Here is a 26099-nt window from a genome sequence, read left to right as displayed (position 1 = left end):
GACTTGAAGTCCAGCTCAAACCGCTGACTCGGCCTGTGTGATGATCATTTTGATTTCCTATTGATTTAGTCTCTAATGCATCATTAAAGTGTAGAGAACACTTTTCAAACCAGACCAAGGTGAGGTGAACTTCCACTATTGTCAGTGGGTGGGTAACCAAGCCCACCTATAGAAACGGACCCATCCCTGTGGGAGGCAAAGCATGGCCACCATTAACTCCAAATGAAGGTCGTCCATTGAACGGCTGAAAGTCACACGGACTGTTTAGAAACGACTCGCTGATTGATTGAAAAGCAAACCGGAGCCGGTGGCCCACTCACTGCCTGATCACAATGCCGCATTCTCCCTCTTTCCTATTCATCGGTCGGGACCGTTTGGACTTAAGCTTTCCAAACGGATGATTGTCCCGTACTGTAACCGCACACCCTCCCCGTCGCCGTGCACGTTTGTGTGGCTTGTTCTGTCCGTTGGGTTCCAGCCCGATCCGTCTCGCTCCCGGATCCGAAGGAAACCCGCCGCGAGCAGGACGGACGCAGTCCTGGATGGATTCTACCTTCCGTAGAACTCTGTTTATGTGTGCGTGGAAGCAGAAAGGACTATATGTCAGCTTTGCAGTCTTTTAGCGGCGCAGGATTTTTAAAAGTCGCCCCAGAGGTGAGGGGGGGGGCCACTGCGGTGCTGATTCCGTGGCTTTCAAAGGCTCAGGGCAGGCCAGTCTTTTTCAGGCACCTGGGAGAACACCTGCCTCGGCCATTAGCGAGCAGGCAAGCGTGGAGGAATGCATGCATAGGCAATCAGTGGAGGGAGGGATGGAGGGAGCAGAGGGGGTCCAGGAGCCAGACAAGAAGAGCCGGGGTGTAAAAGATGTTGAGTTGCCGCATGAAAAGACAGGAAAGATAAGAGAATGTCAAAACATCACTAAAAAAAAATCACACATGTGGACCTGAGATGAGCAAAAAGGAGAAGGAGGAGGCGACCGAAGGTGAGACAGGAGGTGTGAGGGAGGGAAAGAGCTTCAAGGTGCGCCGGTTCTGGACGTTTTCTCCGGTGAGCCTCCGAGTCTCTAAGGAGTCGTACGAAATAGTTTCCTCATTGTGCAGCAGAAGCACAGGACCGGTCCTCAGAGAGACTTTAAAGCCTGCAGAGACTGTTTCCTACACACTCTACCTCCCCGTCGGGTTTCTGTAGGGGGAGAGCCGACCGTGACAAAGCTGCAAGTCGGAGGAAGTGAAGGAACATTTCCCCGCTGACTCATAAATACATCGGCGTACGTTGATGGATGACGAGGAGGAAGCAACCGAAGACATCTTTACAGCTAAATGCCGAACGGATTGTTTGATTAATTTGGTATTAACTCAAATGATGCTAACAGGGATTGCACTTTTTGGGAACGGAGGTCCCAGAATTATGGGGGCAGCAAATCAATTTATGATTGTTTTAATTTAAGAAAGGAAAGTTGGATAATAATTAGCTTTCCTCCGTCAAACATGATTTGATTTTCTGCTGCGCGGTGGAAGGAGTGGGTTACCTCCACAGGAAGTTGGAGGCGTTCATCCTGTCGCCTGCAGCTCCTCATCTAAACAACCTTCCCGCCAAATAATGCAGAAAATAAACCGTTTTCTTATTTTTTAAGGTGCCTTTTGGATGAACGGCGGCGCTGACACACACATTTCCTGTGATTGCATCATGATGAAAGTCAGCTTTTGTTTCGCACTAACCATGATGCTGCGTTTTCTTCTGGAGGGATCCGACCGCAGGCAGTCACTTCATAATACTGCCAATATGTAGATGCTGCTTCACCTCAGCAGTGAGCCACGCATAGATTTAATGACTATATCGGTTTTGCAGGCGGTTATTTTAGTTTATCACTGTAAATATGTATTTTTTTGGGGGGGTGGAAAATGAGCAGTTTCTGTCAAATTCAAATTATTTTTGCAAAATATTTGCAGAGACTTGATGATGCATCATGGGAAAAAGAGTCAAGAGGCACGACATTAACGGCCACAGGTGCATCTTCTTTTTTACGGTAGCCCAGAGGCGACAAACAACATGCTGGCTTTTCGTTGTTTTAGCGGGATAACCATATTTAAATGAAACCGAATGTGTGTGTGTATGCACACACACACACATTTGGGTCGGCTGTACTTTATTTTGGTCACACGCTAACAGATTTCTGCAATTAACTTTTTAATTAAAGAAACTCACAGATGAACCACCAGTCAGAGATGTGCCCTTAAGATTTGACTGATGTGTGAATAAATAAATAAATAAAAATTTCGTTATAGTTTGTGTTCAGACACAAACGTCAGCGTCACCCATCGCTCCAACCGAGCCGGGACTCTCTGAGTTTCGTGTCTCCACCTTCCCTCTTTCCATTTTTAAACTTTGCTCTCCATCCATCTCTGCTTCATCCTTTTTGTGTGTGTGTGTGTGTGTGTGTGTGTGTGTGTGTGTGTGTGTGTGTGTGTGTGTGTGTGTGTGTGTGTGTTTTTTGTGAAGTGCATTGCTGTTATTAGCGCTGGTGGTGGATCTGACTGCAATCCACCCACATCCTCCGTCCTAACACCACCCACCGAGCTCTTTGTCTCTGCCTTTCAGGCTGAGCTGCTGCAATCAGAATGGTGGCAGGAAGGTGGTGGGAGGTATGTGTGTGTATCTGTGTGTATATCTGTGTGTGTGTGTGTGTGTGTGTGTGTCTGGAGGGGGGGCAGTGGTAAAAACAGCAGAGGTATTTGGAGGGAGAATGAAGGAGAGCTGGAGTAAAGAGTTTTTCAGGATGTGCCAGATGTTTTATGAGTGATTTTCGCTGTCAAGAAAAAAAAAAAAATGAATGCACGCCAGGCTTCATTTTTTTATTCCATTTCACAAATATCTTTTTTTTTTTGTAATTTCATAGTAATAGAAACACGCAGTTTTTTTTGTCCAACACAGGTTTCAGGAGATGGAATATTGATCGCTCTCCAGCTCATATATTTATACCAGAGCGACAGAATCGGACTTTGTTTGTTGCTCATTTTTGGGATTTTGTGGCTCGCAGTCGTCAGCGTTCCCCTTCTCAGGTGGAGCTGGATGCTCTATAGTTTGTTTCTTCAGTCGTTTGTGCCAAGAATAGCGTCACGCTCCGGTTATAACGCATGATTTCACTCCGTCCGTGATGTTGTTGCGCGCGGATCACCTCTCCCTCTGCCTCCTCTTGTCAGGTTATCTCCAGGAGGTCAGGCCCTCAAAGATTCCAGCGTCAAACCGATGTGAGGCGGTGGTAGACATCATCAGCCCGCTCGGTTGGTATGAGGTCACAGATGGGTCCGTTGTGTTTTTTCACTGGACGTCAGCATTGATGGGCAGAAATAAAAAGAGGAGAAAGAATAAAGGGCGTGTTTTTCATCACGGTTTGATGAGAGGTTTATCAGCTGCTCAGATTCGTAGCATGTGTGTAGGTGTTCACTGGTATATATATATATATTTTTGTAATACTTCACCATAAATGTCAGCAGAGTTTGGAACTGCTCCTCCTCTGAACTTCTTTGTACAGTTGGAGGACGTCTGATCTTATTTTTTTGTTATTTGCTCAAATCAGACTTGTTCCTTTCTCCTAAACCCGACAGACAGATGGCGTTCTGGTCGGTGTTAACCCTCATGCTGGGTTCCTTCTCTTCCCTCTTTGGCTCATATTGAGTGTAAAATGTGATGCAATGAAATAACAGCGGTGTAAGCACTATAAATATCTTCAGGTCGCTGCCCTACGACAGATGCTCGTGTCGTAGGGTCTTGGGTGCACATCCAGGAGGTGGAGCAGTTCCAGGATAGCCAGAATTTTTCCTACGTTTCAATAAGAAGTTGGGCACATGCTGGGAAATATGTGCAACTGTAGAGAATCGAGTGAGGGAGGTAGATGTGAGGGGAGGAGAGAGTCTTTATCAGCCCATCAGATAATCCCTGAACTGACAGGACAGCAGGACCCCAGAGATGGAATGAGTTTCACTGTCTGGATCTTCTATCCGTCTTCATCCACCGACCGTTGAGCATCCTCTAAATGAATCCGCTGAAAAGAACTTTATGTTTTCTGTGTGTGGATTGTCACTCGGTTTCTTCTCTCTGTTGGTTTCTAGTGTCTTTACGTCATGGAGCGATTAATTTGCACATCAGCAGGCCGACCTTTTGTTCCAAAGGTCACCTGCTGTTGGTTCACCTGCTGTTAAAGACGATAACGGACGCACACGGCGAGGCGTCGCTGCTCATTCATCCGAACCCGGTGTCACTAAACTGTAAAGACTCGTGTCCCACCCGTCCTCCCTCCGATCTGGTTGGTGCCGCGACATCGTTCCGCTCAGACGAAGTGTTTGTGTCGGGGGCTGTGGAGTTGATCTGTGGTGTCTACCTGATGATGAGTAGCCCCCCAGGCGGCCGTCCCGCTGTGCGACATGATGGTCCGTCTCTTCAAACCTCTTTCCCAGATGCAAGGCTGGGATGCCGGCGGCGTCTGGCCCCAAAGTCCTGCTTTTCCCCCCCCATCCAGAAAAAGAGTTGGAAGTAATGAGATTACCGTTCGGTCTTCTTACTGGGTGTTCTCTGCACAGCTCTACATGTTTGATGCATTGCATTTATTCTTGCTATGCTTGGCTCGATGTATGCATTTCTTCGTTCGAGCCATGAAGCGGAAGCGGCTGCTGGTTCCAGACGGGTGGTGGGGGGGGTTTCCCCCTTCATTCTTTACTCCCGTTTCATATTTGTGTTTTTCAACATGAAACCACAGCTTTCTTTTTCTCTCAGACGGTGAAACCATCACGCAGCTTCATATTCGGTCCACCGGTTTCAAATCATCCAACTTGTATTCCGAGGAATCGTGTTTTATGAGCTTTGTGTGCTGCTAATAGGTGGAATGTAAAGGACGGTGGAGTCCGACGGCGGTGTGAAGGATCCAGGCCGAACGGAAGTAGAAGCCGGTGGATGAAGGTCACCGACGGAAACATCCCGTCGCATCAGAAGTAAAGCAAACCGCGCCTGTTCCCGTCAGACGCCAGGAGGACTCTGCAAATGCTTTAAGACACGCTGACCTTTCCTCACGCAGGGGTAGCATTAGCGTGAAGTGTTGCATGTTCCAAATATATATCCGTGTGATTCCTCATCTGCATTATGCGTGTCACATAGGGCTGTAGCTGAAGGGCAGAACGGATTCACGGGAATACAGGGGGATCAAAGTCGATGAAAGGCCAGAGGAGGCATTAAGCTGACCCCGCAGTATCGGCCTCCTCTCTCAGGCTTGAGGTTTGACGGCTCTCGGCTGATTTCATTCACACTCGTCATTAATTTCCGCGGCGCAATTTTTGGCCAGAGATTTAATTATTGATGCAGCCTTTGTCAGAGCGGAGGGATGATCCGCGAGCAGGACGGAGCCGCGTGTCGCCTTGGTAATGCGCTGCAGCCTGGTGAGTCGGGGAAGACGGACGATGTCTGCAGGATGCAGAAGGCTCATTACGATGTGCCGTACCTGAACGCACCACGACAGATATGCACGTATGCAAGTAGGAAAGATTACCGCTGGGAATTCATGGGAAACAAGTAAGCCTGCATTTATAATCCGTATTCAACACACAAAAAAAAGGAGAAACAAACATTTTAATAACGCCGTGAAACTAAAATACCGACAATATCAAACATATTTATGGTAAATCAGGTTCTAGCCCGTTTTATCCTGTCTATAAGTATAATAAATGTTCTTTTTAATGAAATCTGCTGGGCTCTGACGTTTCATTTATGTTACCTGCGTCTTTATTTGTATGTGAGTGGGCGCCTGCACAACGGCCAGCCTTTGAGGGGAAAAAGAAGGAACGCTCTATCGCACCGGTCGGCAGAGAGACTGCCTGCTTTCACCTGTCAGCTTCCCTAATGTGGAATTACAGTGAGTGGGAGGCGGCAGCAGCAGGGTGAGTGGGCAACCACATGCAGGCTGTTAGCACAAATACCCCGGCACACAGTGTATTCAGCATCAGAGGAGGAGGAAACGGCTTCCCAGCTGCGGCGGCTTGAATCCTCTCTGTTGGAAATTACTCTCAACTGTGCCTGCAAAGCACTTTAGATATGAATTAAAGTCACTCACGGAGCCGTGTTTCTATATTTCTCCAACACCATCATAATTTCACATTTTTGTGAAGAAAACCTCCTGTACATTTCTTGATCCTCTCATAATGTCTCAGTTCTGCGCCACCAAATGTAATTCCTCTCGAGGCGTGCGGGAGGATTCTGTTTCCTGTCCTGGATTTCAATTTAGTTCAATTTGACAGGCGTATTTTTACGGTTGGGGTTAGAGACAGGCTGGTGGATGAGGTGGGGGGGAGAAAAAGAAATGTTTGACCTCACAAAGGTGTTTGACAGGCAGGTAGCTGGTGTGTGTGTCTTTGTGTGTGTGTGTGTGTGTGTGTGTGTGTGTGTGTGTGTGTGTGTGTGTGTGTGTGTGTGTGTGTGTGTGTGTGTGTGTGTGTGTGTGTGTGGGACACACTGACACAAAGGAGACACTCTCATTTATATCTCATTACTTTTTCTTTTCTTTTCTTTTTTTATTCCGTCAGTAAACAGCCAGTTCTCCTTAAAGTGGTGCAAATCTTTCCGGTTATATATTTATTATTGTGATTGGAAATTGATTTAGCAGCCTGGAGGAAAAGATGTGAGTCTTTTCCACAGGAAACCAGGAAGTCTAACTTGTTTCCTTTGCTCCGGGTCTGATTGTGAGTGTGTGAAATCATAGTGGTGATTTGTAAAGACACGGTCCGATGGTTTGTACTTCTGCTGGGGCCGATGAAATCCAATCCTCTCTTCACGATGGATCCATACCCTGTACCGAAAGATCGATTTTTTCCTCGTTATTTTATTACGACCATCTTGATGGAAAGAAAAAAAAAATTATTTCCTCAGGCTATGGAGACATTTTTCGCCAATAACAACTGTTTTCCAATAGTTTGGTCCAAATAAAAGTGCTCAGCCACCGTCAAAGTAGATTTGAGATTGAGACGACTTGAAAGGGACAGAAGTTCCAGCTGAAGACAAACCAAATGACTTCCTGCAGAGCACCGATCGCTCAACAAATAGATTTTACATACATATATGAACCATGCGCTTCCCAACAGCTGTAAAAAAAAAAAGAGAATGCATTGGTTAGAACGTGATGAATATCCCTGCCATTTCTCACTTTATTACGCTTCAACAGAATCCCTGCAGAGCGTCGTCCTGCGATGAGCAGATCACGCTGGAAACACTTCAGTTTTCTGTTTCTATCCTCCCTCCCTTGGGGAAAAATAAATAAATAAATAAATAAAATTGGAAAAACCCACTTTGGTGACATTCATGTACTTTGCAAAGCTCATATCTCAATGAGAAGCGACACAAGTGAGGGTTTTGTTTGCTTTTCAAACCTGAAAAGACAAACTGGATTCAGCAAAACAACACGGCTGACAGCACAACTTTTGTTTAATTTGGGCTCTTATATATACTGTATATATATATATATATATATATATATATATATATATATATATATATATATATATATATATATATATCTTAGAATCCTCATAAGTTTTGGGTTGTTAGCTTGTTGATACACCAACCCAACTAGTGCCAGACAGCTTCTATTCAAACAGCCGTTCCTCCCCCTGACACACGTCTTTACGATATTCATGGGGTATAATTAGTTGTCACACATGATTTTTAGCAGTGTGTCAGTGGCCTTATCAGCACAGTGCCACATTTCAGGAACAACCACATTTGCAGCTGCTCACAAACTCTACTTCATTAGCGTTGGCACATACACACACACACACACACACACACACACACACACACACACACACACACACACACACATTGTCTCGTTTTCTTTTAAAAATAGCGTCCTTTTTTTCCAACGATCCATTTTCTGCAGAAATCTTCATTCGCCCAATTTGTATCTTGTTTTTTTTTTTCCTGTGAAAAGTTTATCTCCTGCCCGCCTCCTCTCCTGTAAAGAAGCACAGGATGACATATTCCCATTGCCCCTGGGGGGGGGGGGGGGGGTGACTCTGGTAGCCCTCGTGGGGTCAGGTTCTGGTTTGGACGGCGCTTATTGGCCTCGTTGATACGTGTAATTGAACGCTCACATCACCTGTGGCCCTGGGTGCGTTCAGGCGTGGAAATTGTCTGTTTCCCGTCGTCAGAGGGGCAGACGAGCCTTTAATTGTCTGTATTTTAGCGCCTAATGGACCTGTTGCCCTTTTGTTTCTTCTATATGACTGGATGGGTGAATAAAATCTACCAATTTGATCCTGATTTGTTTCTTTCTGTTTACTTTTTATATTCTGTATCTTAATTCCTCTAGCAGGAAGTCTTTAGCACTCAGAAAGACTGGGATAAATTCCTCTGTAGTCCCGACCTCGATGGTGGTGGCGGTGGCTGATGAATCTGCTAAATTACAACATTTAACTCAAATATGTCGGGAACCCAAAGTGGCCGGAGGTTAGACGATGGCTGAAACTGCAGGCTCTGCTGTTGTTCGTTGGTTAATATCAGCACTTGTAAAAATATTGTTTCATCGCATTGATGTCAACAAGAACATTTTTCAGAGACGCTCCCACTCATGCATAACTTTGCTTTTTTATTCAGTCCTCTTGATGGGAGGGGGGCATTCAGGCCAGGATGCTGCTGCTATTCTCACAGGTGCTGTGTGAGCGTGGCTTTGTTCCAATGTGTTGTGAAGAAGAGGAGGGCGAGGGGAGGTGGTGGTGGTGGTGGTGGGGGGGGGCACTTTCTGGCGAAGGTCAGCAGGTTAAGCCGACGGGGATCCTTGGAGACGGGCCCCCGCTGAAAAGATGGCAATGCCCCCGAATGCGAAGGCATCCATCACCCCGTGTGTGCGCACGCGGCTGCATTTACAATGACGTCATGCATCCAGGCCGCCGGGGGGGTGATGGATTGCCTCGGAGGGGGTGCGGCTGCTTTTTTTTTTTTTTTTTTTTTGAGTGGCAGGTGCCACACTCATTCATGGGAAGGACATTTTTGGTGGTTGTTGTTGTGTTTCTTTTTTCTTTTCCCTTGCATGCTGCTCGGCAGCAGCTACAGCAGTTTGACGAGACAGTCGAGCTCCAGCAGCGCACGTTATCCACTTCAGGTATTTTTATTTCTCCATCTCTTCCACACTGACTGTCTGGAGCTCCAGTTTCATTTTAATCACAGTTTACTTAATGTAAGCCTCCCTCGATGCCGTCTCTCTCTCTCTCTCTCAGTACCGTCTGCATTGGATTAATTGAAGGGAGCTGCAGTGGGAGATTACCTATAGGTATAAATATAGGCTAGACCCCATTTGTCATCACTCTACTGGCTACCGATGCTTCGTAACAAGAATGAATTTGTCTCCATGTGTGCGTAATTGCAGAGCAGAGAGGTTTTGTGTGGTTATTAGGCCGGTTCAAGCAGCTGTAATAGATATTTGTACTTCAGCAGGTGATGAAATGTCTACCTGTCAGGAGTTTTTTTTGAGCATCCTTTTGTTCCCTTGGATCACAGCTTCATTCCGTGTCTTTTTATTCGTGTAATTTCCACCTGCTGCAGCAACATTCACATGCAGGCTTAAGGTGATGTAGAACCAGGTGTTTACCTCAAGATGTTGGCTAATGTTGCTCCTGGCTGGAGGTATAAAAAACACACAGTTTTTAGTTTTTATCAGTGACTTTTTATTACTTTAGATGAGTTAAAATGATTATATGGCTGCTAAGAGGTCCATTTAATCTCATTTAGTCGCCCAAGTAGGAACATCTAGGGACTTAGGTGTTATTTTTTGCTGGATAGATGATATTAGGGGGACGAATTTGTTGTCGCCCTTTGACACAAGTTGTCGAATTCTGATGAATCTCTGTGGACTTAAATTCATAGCCGACAATAAAATAACTCCCAGGGACAGTGTGCAGATGTTTGACTGTCTTGTTAGGATGGGGATGCTTTTGTTCAGCCTGGTGTTTCCTCATTAGTGAAAATTTATGCAGAGACCAATCATCCAAAGTCTCAAACCTCCATTTCTTCCACTGCAGTTCCACTGCTGAGGAATGAACGATGCATTTGTACGGTTTAGACAGAAAGGAGCACTCAGCAAATTTTAAACTTTTAACTGAATTTCTCAATAAGCGTTCTTTTGCCGTTTTCACTCCATTCAAATTACTTTAAAGCTGTATTCTATGAGCTGAGGGGATGCAAAATGTGATTAACTCACTGGTATGTTTTCCCAGCGGAAGCTGTGAGACTATATGACGTCTTGTCCCTTCTGCTGAGGTTCAATTAAAGCGAAATGGAACTCCACCAGAGCTGGAGTGAAGGCACGGGAAAAAAAAAAAATTCACACCTTTTAAAAAGCTTTTTGTTCAAGTTCTTCCCTGGAATTCTTCACTATCAGGACTCGTTTGGCTTCGGTTACGAGCTCCACCGAGTGGAGAAATGTCCCTCGGAGGCAATTCATAAGATCTACACACTCCATCCGCTGTGAGCCTTTTATAACCCACCAATCCTTTTGGGAGAAGTGGAAGGAAAACAGACGGAGGGGAATCATATCAGTTGATTTTTAACTTTCATTCATTTTTGATAACTTTCCCAAACAGGCAATGAGTTCATAGAGGAGGGAGAGGAAGATGAGGAGGAGATGAAGAGGGGCAAATGAAACGAGGCCGGCGACACACAACACGGGGTCATCTGGCACGTTGGGTGTTATCGCTCCGGCCAAGAGAGCGACGTCTCTCATCCCTTTCAAGGAGTGCCAGTGCAGCTCCAGTGGCCATATGTGTGTGTGTGTGTGTGTGTGTGTGTGTGTGCACGTGTGTGTGTGTGTGTGTGTGTGACATGCATTAGTGTGTTTGCAGTGCAGTCATGCAGCAATGCTGCTTGCATCCATAATTAAATCCGAGGCACAACCATCAACAGGACTATAATTGGTTGAAGTTGGTAGAGGGAGGGGAGGGGGTGCAAACTTTCTGAGTGAGAGATGGGGGGTGGGGGGTGGGGGTGGAGAAAAATCCATTTACATGCTAATGCCGTCCTCAGTCCTTCCAGCCCGTCGTTTGGTAGCTGGACCGTCGCCGTCCAATAAGCTCCTGGCGAGCCGGTCGCCATGTTTACACAATAAACAAACAGCAATGAGGTTAAATTCCTTCCAGATTCCCTTGTTGTTGTTCGGCCTCACCGTATCAGTGACAGTCCACTGTCACACAACATTTTTGTCATATCTAAAGGTCGTTTTCATCATTTCTTTCTTGCTTTTGCCTCCTAGGCGACGGAATGGGCGCCGGATGAGGAAACCAGGCGGTCCTGTCAAAGCAAAGGCAAAACAGAGGTAAAGTCAAACCCCGCCCCCAATTACAGCGCTTCACGTCGGTGTCGCCGCGGCGCGCAGAGGGGCCATCTTGATATCTCCTGGATCTTATGGGCCCCGCGGGAAGAATCTATTCACTGATTCCATTCAGGAGGAGGTTTTTCTTGCAGGGAAGTGAGAGGGTGAAGGGAAGGGAGGGAACGACCCCGCTTTAGGGCAAGATAGCGAGTCACAAAAAGGACTTCCCTTTCAAATACGTCTGATAACCAATGCTGCAATCAGTTCTCTGATTTTTTTATTTTTTTATTTTTTCCCTGACAACTGATCATTTTATCTCCCACAAAAAGCCCGCCGAGCCGGTTCGACTCGAAGCGCACAACAGACAATCAATTCTCTGCAAAGCCAGCATCACTTCAATTACCCCTTTTTCTTTGTCACGACACAAAGCACCACCATTTACAAAAAACGATGCTTATATAAAATGCTTTACCACCAATAAATCTATTTTGTGCTTTTGTTAAAACAGATTTGACTCTTTTTTTTTTCTTTTTTTTTAACTGAAACTCAGTATTTGACATTTTGCAGAGCATTGTCAATGTCGCAAATGGGCTTCCATTCCGGCTATTTTCGAACAATAGACTTGCACAGACGGAAGCATGCAGTCCCTGAATTGCCTTTGGTTCGGTGCCAGTCTGATGCCAGAGGACTCGGTCGATTGTTATTCGCAGCGACGCGTCAAAGAATATTTTTCCTGCCACCTGTGCTGCACGATGCTCTTCTAAAACTCTTTAAAGGCTCTCTCCTTCTTGGTGGGATTCCCTGCAGATTGAATGCCAGAACTACATCAGAGTCCTGTTGGTGAACAAGACCGAGGTCATGACCTGTGGAACTAACGCTTTCCAGCCGCTGTGCATTACCAGAGAGGTAACGAACACACGCCTGTTCACGTGTCGTTCAGCGAAAACACTCGACTTAACCCCCCCGACCTCACCCCAATCCCCCCCCCCCCCCCGTTTTAATCCGTCGCAGGTGGGCAACTTGAGCAGCGCCTTCGAGCGGGTGAACGGCGTGGCCCGTTGCCCCTACGACCCCCGCCACAACTCCACGGCGGTGGTGACGGAGAGCGGGGAGCTGTACGCCGCCACCGTCATCGACTTCTCTGGCCGCGACCCCGTCATCTACCGCAGCCTGGGGGGCATGCCGCCCCTACGGACCGCACAGTACAACTCCAAGTGGCTAAACGGTGAGCTAACACAGTTAGCCTCAGTTTAGATCCGTTCTGTTTGATGTTGATGTAAAAACAACGTGTTCAGTTTGACCGACTGTTGAGACTGGAGAGATATTCAGTCTCCGGCGATGAGCTTCACCGGTAGAGATACCGCTTCCTGTTTTGTCTGAGGCGCGACGGATCTAATCGAACGGGATCAGTAATCTGATCTGAGTATAAACTCTGGCAGGATTTAGAAAATAATCTACTGGAGGTGAAATTCTAGGGTCAAGACTCGTGTAAAACAATCTGAAAATTCCTGAAAACATTTTTCCGGCGCTGCAGACGACTCAGTTTCGTACTTTCTCCTCGAACGCGACGGGCTCTTCTGTCACGGCCGGGACAGTTGGATCCAGCGGGTTTGTTTGAAAGGATTACAAAGAGCGTTTGGGTTTGACGTTGTGTGTGGAGCGTACGGGGCGGGTCAGCCGCAGGAGTCGCTGCGGTTTATTGAACTGACAGGGAACATGAAATGCCGCCAATCCCGCTGGTGTCAGTGTCAATAATCTCCCTGCTGCTGACGCAGGCCGTCCAGCCCCCAACCCCACCCCCCACCCCCCAGTTGGAATCCATTCACACACATCCTGACTCCAGCAGAAATGTAGATGGACCTTCCAGTGGAAGAGGCTTTCATTTACCGCCTTTGATATGCAGAAACATCCGGATAACAGCACCTGGAGTCATGGAGGTGTAAAGACAGGCGCAGCAGGGGGGGGGGGTGCTTTAGGCAGCCATTGTTTCCAAAGTAAAGGTCAAAAACATTTTCAGCCTCATAGAATATGGAAGGAGGCAGATTGTTGGAGCTCCTGGATGGAAATGAAAACCAACTTAAATATATTTTAGTTTTTCGCATCCAAGTAAACAGAAGCTAATAATATAATATAATATAATATAATATAATATAATATAATATAATATAATATAATATAATATAATATAATATAATATAATATAATATAATGCTAACATGTGGCTAAAAGTGATTGTAGAACACTGATAAAACAATTTGATTCTTGGTCAATTCTGAGCCAACTTTCAGTGACGTCACAATTTTATTTTTTATTTTTTTTAAATTACAAACATTTTACTTTTTCATTTGCTAATCTTTGATTGGTTGGGCTACAGGACATCCCATTGGCTGTACATGATGGTCAGATGAAGACACATTTTTACCACAGTTTTTTGGGGTTTTTGGGGGTTTTTTTTAATTCACTGTAAAAAATTTCAAAGAAAGAAAAAGAAAAAAAGAAAATGACGACTGAAAAATTATTTTTGATTTATAATTTTTATGTATAAATATCCAAGGTCACGGGTCTGCTGGAGCCTATCCCAGCTGGCTATGAGTGGGAGGCAGGGTACACCCTGGACGCGTCGCCAGCATATGGCCACATAGAAGACAAACAAACCACCCACAAATACACACACCTACTGTCAATTTAGATTGACCAACTCACTTAAAATTACGTGTTTTTGGAGGTGGGAGGAAGTCAAGGCGGATTTTTAAAAATCATTTAAATTAACTAAGGCTAGAATTTGTCATTATTTTCACTATCAGTTGTTATTTTCTACACAATTTAGTCTCACACATTCCCAAGGTGACGTTTTATATTTATTTATTTTGTCCAACCAGCCGTGGGGAGAAAAAAAATCAAACTTATTCCATTTATAAATTATGTTTCTTTCACCGATTAATCCGTCGTGAGGGGATTAGTCTGACTAATCCGTTGATCGACTAATCGTCTGCATCGTCTGTCATAAACAAATATTCACTTGTGTCCATGCAGATTTGGATTCTTGGAAAGTTGATGGAATAAAGGAGAGAGAGAGAGAGAGAGAGTGTGTGTGTGTGTGTGTGTGTGTGTGTGTGTGTGTGTGTGTGTGTGTGTGTGTGTGTGTGTGTGTGTGTGTGTGTGTGTGTTACGGTGCAAAGAGGAAGACGAGGAGGAGAGAGACTGAGGAGTCAGTCAGCGATGTAATTATTCCTCATGGCAGGGAGAGGGTGAAATTACAACACGCCACTCTGCTCGTGTGTGTGTGTAAGTGTATCCATGTATTTACACTGTGTGTGTGTGTGTGTGTGTGTGTCCAGGTTGTTTCTGTGTGTCTGACATGTACATAGGAAAAAGGAGTGTGTGGGAGTGGAAAAGAAGAGCAGTAAACTAGATAGTGTCGTTATCAGCATAATCACAGCTGGCTGCACACACGGTCTAACACACATGTTGCAGCAGACACACACACACACACACACACACACACACACACACACACACACCCTCACACACACACATTCCCATTCCAGCACAGACAAAGGAGGCTTTGCTCGGCGGCGCCGGTGAGGGTTATGGAGTTGCGTTCCCGGTGGATTTGGAGTGTGAATGAAAATCTCATTTCCAGCTCTAAGCCGCTCCACTTCTGGAGAAGCAAAGGCAGGGAGGGGGTCCTGAATCTAATCAATCTGTCCTCTTATTGGATTGGTAACCTGCCAGGCACCGACCAACTGTGTCCCATCATGCATCTGAATGACAAGTGGAAGTGCGGAGTTGCAGGTGAAATAACTTCCCGGACCAACATGTTGGTTTACGTGTGTTTTAATCATCTCCTTAGCTTTTCTGATAAATACCAAACAAAATGAAACTGAAGAGGTAAATGTCACCGTCGCTGCTAACGCGGACAAAATATGACATTTCAGCAAGTCTGAAACTTTTAAAAAACACCTTTATTCTTTTTTTTTTGAAGCTGTTTGCTGCTCAAAACTGATGACATTTGCAAAACACGTTTATTTTGTTCTCGCTGTTCATGCTTTGTGTTCATGCATCATTATTAGGGTGGATAACTTCCCCAAATTGGACCAAATTCTGCAATAAATTTCCTCTCACACCTGAATAAATGCAAAAAATTGTCAAGCAAATATTGTTTTCTCAGACGCGGCTGAATATTTTCATTTACTTTGCTGTTGGTTTGTTTTTTCCTCCCAGCTTCCCACGCTTTCCATCCAGACGAAATTACCTCCGCTAAATACACAAGTAATGGAATGCGGCGATGAGAACGATGACAGGAAACGACACTATTACTGAAGGCTAAATAAAAACATCTACTTTGTGGACACAAGCGAGCTGGAAGTCTCATCTCACCTCCATTACTGAAGGAGATGTTTTGCATCCCTCAAGCATGTGTTTGTGTGAATATTAAATAGCCTTTCTCTTTCATACCCCTAAGTGTGTTTGATCTAAAACACCAGGCGATGTTAGAGATGGAAGCTCCGCTCCTTTAGCACCCAACCAGCCCGCCAGATTGTTCAATCTGTTCGCCGCTCAGCATGCTGGAAAAAAATCTCCGTCCGTCACATTTTGCACCCACGCAGCTTCGGCTCGGCGCGGAATCTGTCAGCTCCGCCTGGCCTTTGCTTGACACTCATACAGTATGCATAAACACAGGTATGCAAACACGGAAAAGCTCAGGCACGCAGGCATTATTCATGACACAACATATCTAATACATGCATAAACACAATTACCTCCTCCGGCTGCAGGGGAATTAGCATGAGTGCGTTGTGGTTGTTGTGTTTTCAGCCTCAATAATTGACTGTCGCGCCCAACAGGCGGGATTCAAACCCTCTTATGACCAGCATTACTGCAGCGTGATGAATAAAATTCAATTCAATTTATTTATGCAGCTCCGATTCACGACTTAAGTTATGTCGAAGCACTTCACAGGAAGACGGGGCCTCTTTAAAGCTGCCCTCTTAAACTGGTTTGGGTTTAAAATAGAATTGGAACGCTCCCTAAACTGATTTCACCCCATAATCTCATAATTGTGTTTTTGCACCACAAGTGTCTTCACCTGCTGTCGGGCCAAACCGCGAGGTGGATGTTAACAGACCATGCTGGCTGTGTGTGTGTGTGTGTGTGTGTGTGTGTGTGTGTGTGTGTGTGTGTGTTTGACTTCAACATCTCTCCTTTATTTATTGTACGACTTGTTTGGCCGGCTCCATGCATTTTTGTTAATTCACAGATGCAGCGTCTTAGAATGGGTCATGTGATCAGGTGATCAGCTGATCGCTAGAGCTTTATGACAATTATTGTCCTCATGTCATGGATTTATGACCTGAATCCTGGCTTAAAATCCAACATCGTAGGCAGGAAAACTGTTCATGCAAAGATTTGTGGATTATCTGGGATCATTTGGGACGATTTGCCTCTTTTTTTAATTTTAATTATAGTTTTAAAGAATGCAAACAGGAGTCCGCTCAAATGTCAGATGATTATAAGCCCTCAAATCCACCTGTGTGACTAAAAGGTCACCGGGGGCGATGTCACTGGAGCGACTCGGTCCTCTGAGCCAGACGTTGTCTGCAGGGTTTTCAGCAGCGTAATGCTCCACATGCACACCCCCAGCCATGAATCAGCATTGCGTGATGAGTCATGTGTTTACAATGGGTGACAGTAATGTCCCTCTCAAACTGTTATTCAGTCTGCTTTCGGTGATAGCCCGCCCAGCTGGGAGGCCGTCCATCATCCGTTGCGTCTGCCAGGGCGATAAAAGCGGCGCGGGCATCCAGTCGAACAGACAACGCCGTGGATTTACCATCAAAACATCAGATGGATTTATTAGCATCCGGTTTTAATTTTCTCCTCTTCCTCCCTCTGCACCCTCCTCTCGTTCATTCGTTTGACTTTTCGGCTCTTTTCCAAGACTTCTCAAACAGAACTCTGACGTTAGTATTACAATCAGCCATAAGGGGTCCAGGGTCAACGTGACTCCATCTAGAAGAGAAATGTTGAGTTACTTTTGTTCCCCCGGTGTCGCTGTGTACTGATCGTCTCCCTTCCTCCTGCCAGAGCCTCATTTCATCTCGGCCTACGACATCGGCCTCTTCACCTTCTTCTTCCTGCGGGAGAACGCCATTGAACACGACTGCGGAAAGACGGTGTATTCCCGCGTGGCGCGCGTCTGCAAGAACGACATCGGCGGGCGCTTCCTCCTGGAGGACACCTGGACCACGTTCATGAAGGCCCGGCTCAACTGCTCCCGGTCGGGGGAGATCCCCTTCTACTACAACGAGCTGCAGAGCACCTTCTACCTCCCCGAGCAAGACCTCATCTACGGCATCTTCACCACCAATGTGTGAGTTCACCTCTGCACCTCTGGAAGGAAAGGTTTTAGGAGTTTAACTCGCCTTTAATTGGGATTAATCCCAAGAAATTACCAATCAATTGCGATTGACCTCTTCATTTGTGGATCTATTTATAGTTTCGCCCTCGGATGGAGGGAAATAAATGAAAGTTCTTGTGTAACTCAAAACACTTTCATTGGTCCAAATGGTTTCATGTCATGTTTTAGGGTTTCAGTCTTTTATTTTGAAAGAAATCATCGTATTTTGCTCTACACTTCCTGTTCCCCACCTTTCAGATCGCCTGAATCGGCTTCACCTTTCAACTCTGAATTATCAGTTGTTGTTTTTTTACACCCCCTGTACTTCTGGGGGAATAATTCATCTCAATGGGCAGAAATGTCAGCAGTAAGTCTGTGGAGTACAACAGAGGGAACTTTGGATCGTGGTGTAGCCTCTGTTGGTATTTATATCGATAAAGAATCTGCACACACCTGAATAAAGACAACCTTTCCTTTTATCACCGCTCAGGGCAAAAGAATAAAAATAAAATAATGGAACCAAGTGCTGCATAGAAAGTGTGGATAAATACAGTAGTATAATGTATTACCCCTGAGCATCGCCTCAGTGTCAGACAGAAAAGATGAACCAGGCTGAACAAACTGCAGCTGTGCTGAAGAGCCCTCAAAGCAGCAACAAGAACGTTAACGTAGGAGCATGGGCAGACACGCCAAAACACTTCAAACCCAACTTTTCCTCATTTATCATCGCTTCCTACGATTTGGCACTCTGACACCCCCCCCCCCCCATGAAAGAGGCGTTTCTGCTGCGCTTGGAGCCTCTCGGTTCCACCGGCGTTGCTGCACGTAGCTCTGGATATGCGGACCGTCTGACGCTCCCCGCGGCGTTTCGATGATCCAGGCGGGAATGTCAGACACTTGAAGACGCAGCGGAGACACTCAGAGCCAAAGGGTGTGAAGCAGAGCTCTCGCTTTTACGTTTTTATGACGAGTTGAAGTGTATTTATTGGAGGGCGACGGCGTCTGTCGTAGTCCCAAGAGAGGTAGTGGGAAAGATATTTGTATTAATACGACTCCACGTTTTAAAGATTTTAGGTCTTCACGGAAAAAAAGACTTTAAAGAGTAGTTGGAAAATATTCTTTATGGGATGTTTTACTGATGAGAAGCCCAACCCTCGGCAGCGCAGAAGGCCCTGCTTTCTAATTCCAGCCAGGCGCTCTTTGTTTTTAGTCCAGCTTTCAGCTGCTTCGGTCACCAAAGGCCAAATATATAACGTATGACGGTAGTTGAATGAATGAATGAAATTTATTTTGGTTATTCATATTTAACATTTAAAAAAAACCCAACATATTTCAATTGTATTAATAGTAACCAAAAAAAAGGACTGGGCTGAAGCAGATGCTTATATAATCCCAATCCTGATTAACACAACTTAATCACAACAACAACATCGACATCTTTGGATTTTTAACAACATTCACATAAATTAAATTATTCTCCATCATCCATTGACTTCACCTCAGCAAATCTACAAACATTTATAACCATTGATTTAGTCATATTTGATTTTTTTCTTCCAAATCATTCCAGAGTTTCACTCCTAGTACAGACACACATCTTTGCCTGACATTTGTTCCTGCTCTAACAAACTCAAATTCTACCAGACCTCAGAGGTTATATGTGCTTTTTCTTAGTTTGTAAAAGGATTGAATGGTTAAAGGAATGTCCTTATTTACAATTCGAAACACAATTTTTAACATCTGCTCCCAGGAGGAGATCTGGGCTTCAAACCGGGGCAGGAACACCGGGAACGGAGCTCTCATCCTATCTGGGACAGGTCTCAAGGCCGACCTCGCTCTTCCTCTTCAGTTTTCGTCCAGCGGAAGTCGTGTCCAGATGGAAAACAACCTCGCTTTCTCGCTTTTTTACAAAAAGCATCCCCCAGATGAGTTCCGGGGAGGATATTATAAGGCTGGTTGTTCCTGCAATAAAACCTGCTGCAAAAATAACGTGGCTGAGATCGATCGATAATAGAAGGGATCGTTCCTGTCCTGCTTCAGATGAGAAGGTTGCAGAGAGAGAGGCTCTACTGTAATTTTATTGAGCTTTAGGGCCTTTACGGCGGTTTTCTTATCGACGGTTTTTAGCATTCGGGCAGAATAAGGACACTAAAGACCTCGGAGCACGGCCGGGTCTTTTAATTAACTCTGGGCCTTTGTTGGCAGGAAGCGTCCATCGTGGACCCGGAGCGGCGGCGAGCCTCTCCTGCAGGAGTGTCTAACTCGCCATTACCCACCAATTATGAGCCTCCTTATCTGTTTCTGGGTGACTCCACCGACTCTTCCACTTCACCAGATCTTCTCATATCTGAGAGGTTTGAAGCTGGATACGTAGGATCAGCTGAAACGACTCCATTAAACTGATGAGTAAATTGACTGAAACAATTAGAGGTGATTCATCTTTTTTAAAACTGCCGGCGTTTGCGATTCCATCCCCTTCAAATCTGCTGCTTTTCCACCTTCATGATATCATCCATCCGTCTTTTTTTTTTTTTTTTTTTTCTGAGGCTGTTTGAAGATGTCAGCGTGTGATCCGGAAGGACGTTTTTAGATGGCAATTTTTGTAAAAGTCTTCCCTGCTTTGTGCCACACTTTTAGAAGCTTTTCACATGAAAAACAACCACCAAAAAAGGGATACTAAGAAAGCTGAAAGGATTTTAGACATCAGAATGGAGTGTGGGGTGCTTCGTGGGCCGTTACTTATTTCTTTGATTATTGTGAAAGTCGTTTGTGCTTCGTCACAAATGTCAGGTTTCCTGTCGGATGAAAATGAGGTTCATGTCGTCTCTCAGTCGAGGTTAAGTTAAAACAAAAAAGCTCCCTTTTTAACTTGATGCCAGACGGAATGACGGTGTTATAGGAAATGGGAATTGTGCTGTGTAATATAGTCTGGGACACACACACACACACACACACACACACACACTTTATAAGGATCCTAATATTCCTCCTATCCACTGAAAATGTGCGACTGACTCCTAGAGGGACGATACGCCGAGCAGCCGAGCGAAACAATCCGCACAACTGCACAATATTTCCAGTACAATATTCTCCTCCAATCATATCAAGTTGCTGACATCAAATCTACCTTGAAATGAACTGCGCCCCCCCAAGCGGAGACCCCCGGGCCCTGATCTGAATCCATTGCTCGACCCAATTTGCATTTGATTAAATCGGCCGGGGTCAAGCTCAGACTCACAAAATATCTCCTTTTATCAGCTTTTTATTTATTTTTTTATCACTTAAATTAATATTTTACACGACACCTCTCGAGGCGGTGGAGCACTTTGGCGTTTCGTGCTGTTGCCGTCGATCGACCGACCGATCGATCACCTCCGAGTTTGACCGTTTCAGGCCAGAACCGTCGCCTTAGCTGGCATATTGTTGTGCAGTTTAAAAATATGGATAATTCTGGCAGCGTCGTTTCAATTTCTGGTCCCTGCAGCCACGTGGTTCTGCTGAGTGGGCGCTTTTCCCCTTTCTGCTGCGGTGCAGGTATTCACTGAGGGTGAAACATCGGCCTTAATCTAGTTTTGTCTGTTCTTTTTTTTTTTTTTTTTTTTTTTTACCTCCGCTCAGAATGAGGTTAGATGCATTAGCTAAAAACCCCAGGCTTCATATGGATTCCAGTCACTGCGCTGATGTGTCAAAATCAGTTTATTTGTAAAGGAACATTAGAAAAAATGTGAACCAGAAGGAAGGAAGGAAGGGAGGAAGACGTCTTCTTTTTGGGGCCTGAACTGAGTTACGCCTCCTGTGACTTGTGGAGGAAATGGAAAAAAAAACACTTCAAGAAACTTAAATTTTCAAATAATAAATACATTTTCAAGCCCAAAAGGGGCGGAGTCAGGATTCGATGGGTTCGCCACGAAACCGGGTGCGAGGATGACGGATTTTTCCATCACTCTTTTTCTAACATTTTCATCAGTTTGTGATAACTTGATGGATGTTGGTGACATTTGGTGAAAGAGTGGGACGTCTGTCAACAATGCAACCTTTGGAATTTTGGCGTGGATCCATCGTCTCTCATCATCCATCACCAGCTGTTACCCTGATTGTGGATGCAGGTCTGGTCCTGTCTTCCTTCTCTCCACCCGTCCATCTTTTTCTCTTTCTTTTACCCAAACTGGTCAAACTGAGGCTCCGCCCACCTCCAGACCTGGATCCGCTCCAGGTTTCTGCCTGATAAAAGCCGGTCCTTTTATGATTAGGCGTCATATAGTCACATGAGTTTTTTTCCACAGAACCCTGGGCGCTGCCTTGTTATTTAAACTCATCTCATCGCGATTTAGATGAGAGTTTAATTTCATTGAAGGGATGCTGAACCCTGACCGAGGCTCATCTGGGTGTCCTTTCAGGTACTGATGCATTCATGATCGAGTTGCATCTGAATAATGTACCTGGAGTTTAATGGAACTGATAATCTTCCACCGGTGAGCAGCATCAGGGGGTGAATGTGGATGAGTTCCCCCAACAAGACAATCAAATGAAGGGTATTCCATCGGTGACAGGATCCGGCTTTTGGGACGCGATGAATCACTGTTTGGGCTTTTAGGCAGACTCAAAACATACGTGTTGCATTCATTAAGGTGACTTATCAGCGCCGCCTTTCTGTTATTTTGGCGTCATGTGCAGCGATCCCACCGCCAGAGTGGGAGATCTCAAATAATCTGGACGAAGCTTTAGCTACGATAAACCGCAACTGGGGTCAAAACGTGTATTTTTGGTTTCCACTCAACTAAAACACTTCATCTTCCTGTGGTTTCCTCCAGTGGCGGTTTGGTTTCCGTAGGTTCACCACAGCGTTCCCGCGGGGTCACACTCGTCCTCTGCTGACCTGTCACTCCTGTCTCCACCAAAACCATCAAACACTCAATTCTTTTGCTGACAAAGTAGTTTTTCCTTGCTAGGCTTTATATACCTGTGTCTTTCGCCGGAACTGAAGCGGATCTCTGGTAAAGTAGTCAAAAGAAAAAAAGAGTAGAATAGAGTTTTTTCAATTCCTCTTTGCATCTGAAGCAAAATCGACCCACAAAAAAAACACCAGAACAAAATAACAAAATCCGTGACTTTAAATTGATGTTTTTGTTTAAGCCTGTGAATGAATTCACAGATACATTTCTAAATACGTGACTATGCTGTTAAAAAAGTTTAAACAAAGAGAATTTAAACAAAGCATTCCGAGGGTTGAAGCCCACAGATTCAACAGAACCATTTACCAAACCCTGAGACGCGGCGTTTTCTGTGAACCGCAGCCTCCACTGATTTATTCCCCACCTTAGGTACCGAAACGGCTCACCACACACCGGTCCCGAAAATAATCTTTCTTTCTCCCGCCTCGCCGTCTGAACCTCTCTCTGTGACTCGTCTCACTCCGGCTGTCTCCCTACAATGTTATCACTCACTATCTCCTGACTGATGTCTTATCAGCATCCCACAAGCCGCGGCTGTTTACCGTGTAGTTAAAAAGTGTAAATGTGATGCTGGGCGGATGAGAAGCAGGGAAAAGAGAGAGTCAGCGGCAGCAGCAGTTAAGAAAGTCATTACTTTGCTGCACATTAAGGCCACAGAGCGTCGTGATAATAACTTCAGTTTATCTGGGGTTGCTTTTGTACGTGGGAGGCAGCTATGTGTGTGTGTTTGAACATAATCTGTACCACTGACTTTCATATCCTCAATTTAATTCCATCCCCATTCACTGTGCCGCTCTGATAGCATAGCTTAGCCCCCAGCTAAAGCCAGGCTGCTACGTAGCTCCTGTTTAGCGCAGGTGTGGATGACAGGACTTCCATTTAGAGGATGGAACACGTCGCAGAATGGCTTTGCTCCAAAGCCCGACTGCTGCTTATTCCCGATACGGTTCCGCGTTCACTGCCAGCAAGCAAACAGTTTGGAATGGTATTGTTGAAATAAAATATTTTTTTCTGTTTTTTCCTCTCCCTCTTTCTGCTGCATCCTGCCGCCTCCTCCTCATCTCTATAAAGCAACAGTATCGCGGCGTCCGCCGTGTGCGCCTTCAACCTGAGCGCCATCACCCAGGCCTTCAACGGGCCCTTCCGTTCCCAGGAAAACCCCCGCTCCACCTGGCTCCCAACGCCCAATCCCATCCACAACTTCCAGGTCAGTTCATCCGGATCAATCAGAAACAAAAGCTGGTGATCATGTGATCAAAAATCCTGAAGTTTTCTTTAAAACAGCTTCAAACAAGGCTTTAACACAAACAATCATGTAATTGAATTCAAGATCAATCAAGTCAAATCAAGCCTCCATCCCGACAAAAACCTTCGACAATGGAATGCGGTTTTGTTTCCCGGCCGCATCAGTTCTAGGAAAATTTGACTTTAGACATAAAATGTCCTGAAAATGTTTTCTACCAGACATCCAGCAATCAAAACATATCAGATTCGTTCTAAACGTGGGGAATTTGGACCGTAACTGGACTCTGCAAACAAATCGATATTTCATTTCAAGTCACAAAGAAAGAACAGCAGCTGCGATCACGGCTAAGCTCTGCGGCCCACACGAAGCTTTCAGAAGGCTTGTCATTTCATATTTATTCTTCTGCAGCGTCTCATTATATTGTTCTTGAGGTGGTTGCGTCACGATTGCGCCGCGGTGCCCAGAAAAAGTTGCCGTTATTGCAAATAAAATTAAGCCTTTAAACCATGGAGCCAGACTTGGATTATTGATTTGCTAAGTAGAATAAATGTCTGTGTGGAGTTTGTTATTTCTCTGCCTTCCTGTTTAATTTGCCCCTCGTCCCAACGCCTCTCCTCTCGCTTCCTCGCCAGTGCGGGACCATCGACGACGAGGGTCCGAACGAGGGTTTGACGGAGCGCAGCCTGCAGGACGCCCAGAGGCTCTACCTGATGAACGACGTAGTCCAACCCGAGTCCGTCGACCCGCTGGTCATGCAGGACGACGTTCGCTTCTCCAACCTGGTGGTGGACATCGTTCAGGGCATGGACACCCTCTATCACGTCATGTACATCAGCACAGGTTGGTTAGTTAGTTAAATAGTTAGTTCAAAACCTAGTGATAGTTTAAAAACCTAGTTAGTTAGAAATAAATACACTCGCTTTAACTACTAAACAAAAGATCTATGTCGTATTTCTCCTTGTTCCCTCCAGAGTATGGCACCATCCTAAAGGCGCTGGCTACGCCCAATAAGAACCTGCAGGGTTGTTACTTGGAGGAGATGGAGCTCCTCCCACCGGGGGTGCGAGAACCAATCCTGAGTTTGCAGATCCTGCACAGCGACAGGTCGCTCTTCGTCGGCCTCAACAACCGAGTGCTGAAGATCCCGCTGGAGAGGTGCTCCAGCTATAAAACGGAGACGTGAGTGTGAGACGCTACACCCACACCTTCAGCAACGTTTGATTCAGGACCTTCATTTGCGTCCCGGAAACCTAACTTAGACATTCGCTCAGTGTGAAAACTAATCCATACAAGTCCAAATATTCATCAAATTCTCTCTTTCCTGCAGAAGATTATGATAACCCATCAAAATAAGGATTATTGTAATCTTATAATAAAATGTCACTATTGCTTACATCCATGGGAACAACTAAAGTCTGTTTAAGTCCCCTCTAAGTGCATTTTATCCCCTATAAGTGCATTTATCCCCTCTCAGCCCAGCATACTGAACAACTAAAGACCACAAGATTAGCATTTGGATTTATTTCATGTGAAATCAAAGATGTCTGTTTGTTTCTTCCTCACTCGGCCTCTTGTGTTGCTGAGAACCGCTCAGCGTTGCCCCCTGTGGCCCGAAACGATACTACAGCAGCTTAATGGCCTCCGTTTGGATCGGTGCGGCATAGCGTCTGGTCCTTACTGAGCACAATGCTGCATCTGTGAAAAGTAGATTCATGGTGCTGGATGTGGAATATGAATCAGAAAGGTTTGCACGTCCCTCCGCTCTGCCCGTGCAGACGTTTGTGCAAAGGATTGCATTTTGCATGTTTAATTTTTCATTCTGCACATTTTGTCAGTGGATTCATTTGAACCCAGTTGATGTTTTATTGTCTTAAATTCATTGTAATTTCTAAAAGGCCCAATTATAATGGTTGGAGTCTTTCTGGAGCTGGACAAAGGACTGGGACGGACTCAGCTCTTGAGAGAAAATGAATTTATTATACGGGTATTTTTTTTTGTCCTGTCTGAATCAGACGGTAAACAAGAGGTGTGTCTGTCAAGTTTGTCTGAAGGCTGGGTTTTGTGTGAGAGAGGAGGAAGGAGGATGGGGAGGGAGAGGGGGGAGGCGGGTTTTTTTCTTCTTCTTCTTCTTTTTTCTCTGCCATCACCAGCCTCGGTGTTATT

The 26099-nt window shown here is 45.4% G+C and overlaps 1 protein-coding gene across 5 annotated transcripts in view; it reads left to right on the top strand.

The window, feature by feature from the left end:
* sema5ba (sema domain, seven thrombospondin repeats (type 1 and type 1-like), transmembrane domain (TM) and short cytoplasmic domain, (semaphorin) 5Ba) overlaps positions 1-26099 on the top strand; it is a 110571-nt gene that overhangs the window by 61895 nt on the left and 22577 nt on the right. For 4 of the 5 annotated variants that reach the window (XM_068329508.1, XM_068329506.1, XM_068329509.1 and 1 more), the window contains exons 5-11: positions 11279-11341; positions 12146-12244; positions 12350-12563; positions 17426-17711; positions 23762-23897; positions 24569-24776; positions 24908-25115. In XM_068329508.1, coding sequence (XP_068185609.1) covers positions 11279-11341; positions 12146-12244; positions 12350-12563; positions 17426-17711; positions 23762-23897; positions 24569-24776; positions 24908-25115 — 1214 coding nt within the window. The remainder of the gene's footprint in view (positions 1-11278; positions 11342-12145; positions 12245-12349; positions 12564-17425; positions 17712-23761; positions 23898-24568; positions 24777-24907; positions 25116-26099) is intronic. The other variant, XM_068329507.1, reaches the window with a different exon arrangement.

Source organism: Antennarius striatus, chromosome 12, assembly GCF_040054535.1.
Source record: "Antennarius striatus isolate MH-2024 chromosome 12, ASM4005453v1, whole genome shotgun sequence".
Lineage (NCBI taxonomy): Eukaryota > Metazoa > Chordata > Actinopteri > Lophiiformes > Antennariidae > Antennarius > Antennarius striatus.
The sequence above is the reverse complement of the archived record's forward strand: the minus strand, read 5'-3'. Positions and strand labels throughout refer to the sequence as shown.